This window comes from Atta colombica, unplaced genomic scaffold, assembly GCF_001594045.1.
Source record: "Atta colombica isolate Treedump-2 unplaced genomic scaffold, Acol1.0 scaffold100, whole genome shotgun sequence".
Classification (NCBI taxonomy): domain Eukaryota; kingdom Metazoa; phylum Arthropoda; class Insecta; order Hymenoptera; family Formicidae; genus Atta; species Atta colombica.
The window spans coordinates 3,684,562-3,694,111 of record NW_017259185.1 but is presented as its reverse complement, the minus strand read 5'-3'; the positions used below and the strand labels follow the sequence as shown (position 1 = coordinate 3,694,111).

General features: G+C 27.2%; 1 protein-coding gene across 3 annotated transcripts in view; it reads left to right on the top strand.

Moving 5' to 3' along the window:
• Nucleotides 1-1,328, top strand: part of LOC108686317 (protein ECT2) — a 12,288-nt gene extending 10,960 nt beyond the window's left edge. For all 3 annotated transcript variants that reach the window (XM_018191588.1, XM_018191580.1, XM_018191571.1), the window contains 2 exons: nt 195-394; nt 1,256-1,328. In XM_018191588.1, coding sequence (XP_018047077.1) covers nt 195-308 — 114 coding nt within the window. In that variant the 3' untranslated portion in view covers nt 309-394; nt 1,256-1,328. The remainder of the gene's footprint in view (nt 1-194; nt 395-1,255) is intronic.
• Nucleotides 1,329-9,550: the final 8,222 nt, after the last annotated feature.

The window sequence follows — 9,550 nt, the reverse complement described above, 5'->3', positions numbered from 1 at the left end:
AATATTAATAATATATGAATTAATAATTCATATATCAATAATTTTTTTTAGTAAAATTCTTATTTTGTATTCTAAAATAAAATTTAAATGTGAAAGTTTTTATTGATGCATTTTCTATTTTTATGTTTGAAATAAATAAGAGGATGAAGAATGAATATATTAAATCTTATATCTTAAGTCTTATATGTTTTCAGGAGCTGGATAATGGTGGTTCAAGTTCTCCAAATAGAGAGGATGTTTTAGTTGCACCCATGTCGGATCAACCGACTCGAAAGGCCCTCAGTATGGCTTCGCTGCGAAGGTTGTAATTAATATGCAAGCAGTCATACTTCCTTTTGCTACAGTCGTTTAGTATTCTAAACAAAGAGACGTGCATTTTTAACAAACCACTGTGGTATGTTAAACTAATATATATCGTCTATAAATTAAGACATTAGTTTATTATATTTAACGGAAAAAGCCCGAAGACGTGCTGTAACATTTTTCCTATCACAATTCTCTCTGTTTCATAAATGATTGTAATTATTTCATTTCTCATTATTACTATTTTTATAATAGAATTTAGTACAATTTTTCCTGAATATCGCCTTATCCGCGAATACGTCATTATAAAAATGATATTACTGTTATTAATGTCCAACAATGTCTAATTATTATTGTTATATTATTAACTATTATTAACATCATTTATTTATTTTATGTATTATTTCTTGTAATTATTGTATATGCCTTCTTAGCTTCTGCACTTATTCGCCTATAAGATACGATAAAGAACTAACATCTTTTTATATAAATACAGTTCGTTTTTCGCGTCGAGTCAATTGAATTGTTTTAAAGGAGATATATCGTCAAATTACATGATTCGAAGATATTTTTTCGAATTTTCTAATCATTATTTTAATGATAAATAAAGCCAGACTTATACTAATAGACACTGCAGGCATGTGCAAAAACTTTTCTTAATAAATATATCGATAATTTGTAAAAAAAAAATAGCAATGTCTCATTAATTAAATGTCTCATTAATTAATATATCCCAATTGTATTCACAATCTCAATGTCAAAAATAGAAAAAGCATTTGTTTAAATGGGTAGACAAGTATAGCCGATTTAATTACAGTATAAATCCAGATCATGAATACATATTCATGTCCTCCAACTAATAACAATAATTTTTGTGTTTTTTACATAAAAATGTTCTGCAATTTTAACATTTTACTTACTATTTTTTTATTTCTGTTTTTCTACTCATTAGAATTTGTTCAGCGGGAATCATACACACACAAAGGAGGTCTGATCTTTAAGCTATAAAAAAATTTACGTGCGGCTTTATCTCTCTTTGATCGTTTATCAATGAAGATACTTATATGCTGTAGATTTTTTAATAAGGATTTAAAAATATATTTCGTATTTTGTGCAAAAATTAAATTTTAAAGTCTGGTTTTGAAGTCTGGTGTATGTGTCAAAATATTTAAATCCAGAAACGAAAGCATTAAATACTAATTAATTATTAAATACTAATGCATACCTGCTATGTGCCAAAATAGTCAATATACTTCATAACAAAATATTGCCAACCGATACAAATTTGATAGGTTTTGCTTAGATAATATTATATTTCAATGCTCTGTGATTTCATTGGGTTTATTACAAGAAGAGAATGCAATTAATATTTACTAATATTTTATACGTCCAAAATTTATTAAAGGTAATCGCACAAAAAAATAGAAACAATTTTAATGTTAATATGGATTTGAAATGAGAACAGATTCGTAAAATAAATCTATATTATAAATGTTTATACAATTTTATATCTTTATACTTTTTTCATAATTCCGCATAATTGACTATATCGAAAAAAATGAATTGCCATTGTTATATTATTGGAAATAAGAACTTAAACAACGAGAAACAAACTGCTCCTTTTTCTATATAATTAATTATATAATTATAAGATATATATATATATATATATATATATAAAATGGAGGAAATAAAATAGTGCGCTAAATAAATACAATCAATAATATTTTTCATATATAAATTCTTGCACTTTTCTATTTGAGAATTTAGTTTTGTTATAAATGAAAATTTTTAAATTTTTTAATAACAAATTTGCATAAATTCTCTTTTATGTAATTAATATACATATAAAAATAACAGGCTACTGATAACTTTTTTTATAGCACTATTCATTTTTATGCTTGATTTGTGAGGTTTTTCCAATTGCACATGTTCTAAAATATCGCTAACTGTCAATTATTTATAATGAAATAATTTATTAAATATTGTTTGGGAAAATTATTTATGAAAAATAATTACGTAAATCATAGTAAAAATGATCGTAATTGAATGAGCTTTTTTCAAAATTCGATACGTGATAAATTCAAGAATTACGTATGGCATCAATTCTTACAAGTTTTCACGGTGCTCTAAAAAAATATTTCATCTTTTTTCTTACACATATATTATTTTGTTATAATTTGATTTCGTGCAACGTTAATAGTTAATATTAATATTGTAGATTTTGCGTTGCTTGAAAGAGTAACACCTTGCCATTATAATTTTGTTCGTAAAATTGTAGACAGGCCATATATAAGTAAGATTGTTTTACGAATGCATCCGCATGTATTCGCTATATTGTAATGCGAATATTTCTAAGTATTTCGTTTGGCCATGACTGTATATTCCGGGTCTACGTATTAGCATTTTCTTGATAGTCATTATTTGAAGATTAATTAAAGTTTATTTTTAAAAGTTAAAGAATTAATAAGTATTTAGTTTAATTGCAGAATAATTGATTATTTAATGTACTTGATGGAAAATCTTATAAGCAGAATGATTTTTTCTCCTTCCAGTCTTTTCCTTTACTCAATCAATATAACACGATTCTACTATCTGTTTTTACAGAATGATACCAATGTATTAACTTCTAAAGTAGTTAAATAAAATACTGAAAGGATAAGCTTCAATATTTTATAATCTTAAGAGTGACGATTACATTTTTTATAAGTATTACCACATGTGAGTCACAAGAAAAATCCAACAATATGGGATTTTTTTTATCCGTTGTTTATATATTGATTGATTAAAAGAAGAAATTAGCATGAATCGCAAGAAGAAAATATTTCAATTACTGCTTGTAAGAGCACAGTTTTATATGACCGATTATATTTTTTCTTGTCATCCTATAACGAATAGTGCCTTGAGTATGATAACAAGTACGAATAATTATACTTGTATAATAAAATGTACTTTGTATATGTGCCTGATTCGCGAAAGAGATAAACTAGAAATGTACCTTTCTCTCGATTTCATCTCTTGTATAATATTTTGTGCCTCTTGATTTAGACTATTTATTAAGATTCCGACTTTGCGTACTGCTTTGTCTTATTTCAAAACCAGTGAGAAATACGGTACCTTATACTTCCTAATAATGAAATATATCCCGTAATATTGGAAACGTGCTTTTTTCAAATGCCATTCGCATGCTCGAAATAAGCACATTATCTATTTGTAATAATAATATATAAATATATAAGAGCCATTAAAAAAATAGAATAGTGGTATGAATCGCGGGGAAAATAAAATGTTTACACATATCAGTTTCCATTAATTAATCTGACATAGTTGGTTTGACATAATATGTAACATAAATCTTAAATAATTGCTGCAATTTTTCAATGTAAGAAAGATATACTACTATTCTCGCGAGTCCTTTTTTGACACGTAGAATGTTCGAAATATCTATACTCGGACACCTGTCTTGTGCGTATTTTCCAGTAGTCTTCTGTAGATAATCAAAAAGTAGAAATAAAAAATTAACAAGTCAACTATTAGAATGATCACTGTTCATGTGTAATCGATTTATTTTTCAAGTTTCATTTTTCTTTATTGCAGAAAATAATTAAGTGACATGATAGTATGAGAGTCGCGTGGTGATATGCCAAAACAAGTGTCCTTGATTTAGGTGCATTGTAAATAGTAAAGTTAAGCTCAGAAAACTAATGTAGAAAACATTTTTTACTACACCTAAGATTATATATCGTCTTACAATTCTCGCGCAGTTATTTATACATTATTAATACTGTAATTGAATGTATAAATTTAACATATACTATGTAAACTAAAACTGCTGTTTCCTTGCTCACTCACCTTTTCCGAATTCTTTCAAACATGCAATAATGAAATATAATTAATATTAAATATTTTCTTTCAATCTGAAAGAACGTATTAACAATTTTGTTTATAAAAATATGCATTGTTCAATCTTTTACTTTTTAGTAAAATTATCCGCGATTTATATAACATTTACAAGACAATAAATACGAAAATGACCAATTAGAGTACAAACTTGAAATAGTTACAAACTTGAAATGTTGTTTGAAGTGTAATTTTATGTTATGTGCATTGATAAAAGGAGTCATTTTAAATTTGCAATATAATTTCGAAAATATTTTTACGATAAAAGAAATAAAGTTAACATCGACAAATTCCATTAATTCGTCTTGCACATTTTTTTTGCATTTGCAGAAGAAGCAAACGTTCATCGAAAATGTAAGCGATTCGTCGGAAGTGAACAAGATTTCATCTTATGCTAGAGACGTCTTTCATTTTGAAATATGTCGATACGTCAAATATTTCTAAGTGTATATACACATGCAATAAAGTTTAATGAAGAAGATAATTATAAATATAAATTATCTGTCTTTAATCTTTTTATTATTTATCTGATATATCTAACGGATTTTCTGTTTTATATCTTATGTTTTATATCTATAAGAAAATAGAGTATAAACTTACATAAATATTAACTTGCAAGTATAGTAATATCGCATATTTGCAGTAATTAATTATTGAAATTACTAGATACGTAATGATACTATTACTCATCTCTTTTATCATTATTCGTAAATTAAATTTATGCAGCTAGTAGTCGTATATCATCACAACCCGTTTTGATATTAATAAGATTTTTGAGATATGAGTAATACACGAACGTTTCACATTTTATCTGATTTGCATACTCGAGTTTATTGAATTGATGAAGATGCAGAAAATAATATGTGAGAATAATATCTTTTAAACATTAAAAGTTCATGAAATTATATTTTATTATTCCTCATTTTCTACTTCTTAATATTTTAATTATTTTTACTTAATTATTTAATATTTTTATTATATATTTGGCTATATTTGATATTTATATAATTTAATTACTTTATTGCTTTATTTAATATTTTAATTACTTGTAATTAGTACTTAATATTTTACTAAAATATGCGAATAAAATATATAAAATTGTTGATAGGAAAAATATTTAAAAAAATGAATATTTAAAAAAAAATATTCTGCCAAATATAAAAAAAGTATCCTTAAAAATATTTTCCAGCTTGTTAAGCTTAATTAATTAATTTTGGTAATAATTAAATTTATTTCCATCCTTGTCCGAATATAAATAAAGCTAATATAATTACAGCTAAAGGATGAGAGGAAACGGATGATACTGCATCAAATATGTATATACTTGAAGCATGAACTCGGTTTAATTTACGCTCGGATAAGCGTGGAAATAAATATGATTACTTAATTACCGAAATCAGCAAGTGAAGCCGAGATCGAACATCAACAAAGGCGTAATGCGATTGGAATCGCTGATGCAAGGCCTTCCTCGTGGAAGTAGACTACGAAAGCAAACTCGGTTAACAGTGATGTGTTTCACGCCTCTATTCCCCCGATACAAATTACAACTCGGCAATTGCTAGAATCGATATCGACCTTTTGCTCTTTACGAAGCATTCACCTCTCATTTCTCTGATATTAAGTTTTGATTGCATCACTAAGTAGAAATTTAAATGCACTTCATAAAAGATACTTCGAAGATAGATAAATTCGATAAAAATAGTATATTTTTTGAGGGGTATTCAGAATTTTAGTAGAAGATATATCTCACGTAGCGAAAGAGACTCTGCGGAATCTTGTCAAGATATCTTATTAGAAAATCATGCCTCTGAGATATATCTCGCATATAAGAGTACGAAACATCTGCAGAATATTTTTAAGAGAGACATACTAAAATATATTATGTCATCTATGTTAACGCGTGTATAGCAGCCAAACTGATTAACTCCTCGAAATAAAATGTAAAGAAAATTGATAAAGTTATAAAGTAATCATGCGTTTATTAAAAATTTTACGAAAAGTTAAAAAATATTTTAAAAGTAATTCTACGAAATAAAGTTGGTCACTTTAGCTTTTGAGAGAGATGTTCGTACATACATCGATTGATTACGAAACATAAGAAGAGTGAATAATTTTTTTATTTATTAAGAAGAAATATAGATACCCCAGTTTGTGTAATACTTTACATAAACTTTGCTGGAAATTGCTGTATAAAGCGATAAAATATTTTTAAAACATTTAAGGATGTGTGTCAAATCTCAAAGCATATTATCAAAAATAAAAAATAAAAAATAAAAATTCATAAATTGTTTTATTATTAAGTCTAAGTAAAATTTGAGTACAATTTTCTTTCTTGGTTTAAGTTATTTAATTTTTATTTGTTAATTTTGATTTTTATGGAAAATCGTGTTTGTAATATTTACTTATATTTGCGATAAGGATCACTACGAATCAAGTAAAATGTTATATATATATACTAAAATCTAATTAAAACTTGCATTAAAACTCTAATAAATATTCGTGCAAAAAAGTTCATTTACTCGTTGAATTCACTTACTCGTTTAAAAGTTATTTATCTAAAACTGCAGCAAAATATGGTCATTTAACTGCATATAAAGCCGTTAAGATCCCAGTTGTGACATCAGACATATACCTATGTCCGGATATTTACACAAAACTTTATATTATTTGTTTTATATTATTATTTTTATATTAATGTTAATCTTAAATGGTTTTTTTAAATAATCTTTAAATACAATTAAATTATAATATTGTAATAGAAAAAACATTTGGGATTAATAATAAATTTTGTATAAGTGTTCGAATGTAAGTATCATGTCTGTATATCATGATCACTGAGACGTTACTTTATACTTATTTATTACTTTGTTAAATTATTTGTTATTTTGTTTTTTGCAGTTGATTTGAAAGCGTATTTGTGACAACGTTTTTTTTGATTTTGATATCAATTGATATTGACTTTTTTAATAAATTTTTTAATGCTTTTAGTTGATATTATAGTAGATATTATATAGCCAAAATATCCTTAATACATCCTTAATACATTAAATAGTATATTTATTTATTCTTTCTTGATAAGTATTTCTTTATTCTTCTTGTAACATGTTTTCTTTCTAGAATTTAATACTTTATCTAATGTCATGGTTTAATTTTAATTTTTGTAGGTACTAAAGAAGCTCCAAATAGAGTTGAAACGTTTACTTATTTCGATATTTTTTTTATAGACAATAAAATTTATACATCTACGCGAACATCCTGTGTTGGCTCAATATTGGCATTTTTTTATAGCATATAATTTTTATATTTTCTTTCTCTAAATAAATCCGATAACTCATAACTTTCGATGTTTCGTCTCTTGCATTTCTGACAGTGCCGCCTTATGCTTGTTAGAAGAAACTTAATAGATTTCCTCAATACGAAGTTTTAAATTGAGTTCCCCTGCAAAGTTATGCGATCTTGCTAAATAATTACTAAATAATAAATCCATAACTCCGTTAGAGAGAAACTTAGTTTGAAACTCCACATTTCAGGAGAGAGAATCTATAAAACTTTCTTCACGGAATATGTGACTATTTCTTTAACAATTTATCGTATTTTTTATCTACATATTCAACGAAATAACACAATCGAGAGTACAAAGCTCATTAGTTGCGCATCTACATACGTGTGAAATTGCGTTTTCGGCGAAAAGCAGTATATTCCCAATCAGTACACAATATTTAAAAAATATTTTTTAAATATTTATTTAATATTTTACATTAAATAAATATTTTTAAAAAATTTAATATTTTTTAAATATTGTGTGCTGATTGGGATTATTGCTAATTTTCTTTGAGCTATTTCCAACGCGTATGACTATCTTGACGATTCGCGATCTCTCTTAATTAACGAATGCGACAGCATACATGCAAGGTAAACTCGCAAAAAATTTTCGCGCGCGAATAACCAAGTTTTCTGCAGTCTGATTAAAAAAATGCCTTGGCTACGAGGAAGCAAATAAGAGTAGCCAGTCTGACGCTGCGCCATTCTTTTTTTTCCCTCATCCTCTTTTTTGACAAGCAGAATGAAAACGTTTACGTAGCAAACGCGGAAACGTACGCGCTGTGTCGTTACATTTCGTTTTTTCAACACACGCTGAAAAGGCGAGCGGAAACGTTTTATTACGGGAGCGTGTGCGCCGCTTGCGTGCGTGAGCAAATATGCAACGAGGCGAATTTATGAGCGAGTAAATAGCTTGCCGCGCATATACATATGCTGATCGCGCATCCCGGACATCCCTCGACTCGCCAACTCGCCGGAAAATATCAGTCCGATACCCGTTTTTTTTTCTCCCTCTCAGCCACGTCCACCCGTTATGAAACAACCGCTTCGTTACATCGGGATTACGACGAAGTTACGCGATGCGTAACAACTAGATGTTTGACGTGTTCTTCTCTTTTTCGAGCCCTCTTTTCCAGAAGCTTTCGAAAAAAAAAAAAAAAAAAACCCGCTGCGGAACGTAGATCCATCATTTTACTGCGTGCGTATTATGTAAACGTAGGAAAATTAGCATAATTCAGAAGCTTTGGGTAAAAAATTATACCGCATTAATGAGAGCGCATGGAGACCATGTTAAATTACATTTTTGCATGATTGCATGATAATCAGGACTATGACGAAATATTAAATCAACCATGAAAACTGACATCCTCCATTTGTCAGAAGAAAATGAGTATAATTATTTCAGCAACTTTATATATGCTATCTTTGAATTTAGTAATATTAGAAATTATTGCATTCAATATTAGAAATCATTGCATAAACGAAAATGTTCATATTTTTATCTATAAAACTTTATTGCTTGAAAACAAAAAACGTTTTTTAACATTTCGTCTAATGAACAATTTCTATGTGATAATAATATATATGGTGACACATATAATAATCTTTCTTATCTACTAAAAAGATGACTTTTGCGACTTTAAAAGTTTGCGACCGCATTAACCTAGCAGTTTGTTTTGCTTATTACTTTTTAGACTTTCTGGGTTTGAAATAAAGAAATTCGCTGAACATTAATCTATATAATTTGAAAAAAAGACTTATTTAAGATACGAATGAAGATAATATATAATCTAGTGTAATATAGATAAAGATAAGATGAAGTCATTTCTTTATCCAAATTATTATCTCAATATTCCAAACTTTCTAGATAAAAGCAAACACTACACCGAAAAAATTGTATCCTTGAAAAATACTTAATATTTCCTCTTAACAGATAATAGAATATTTCCTCTTAAATTAATAATATACTATATTTTTGATTTGCGAAAGCAATCGTCGCTACATGCGGTTTTTAATGTCCCCATAA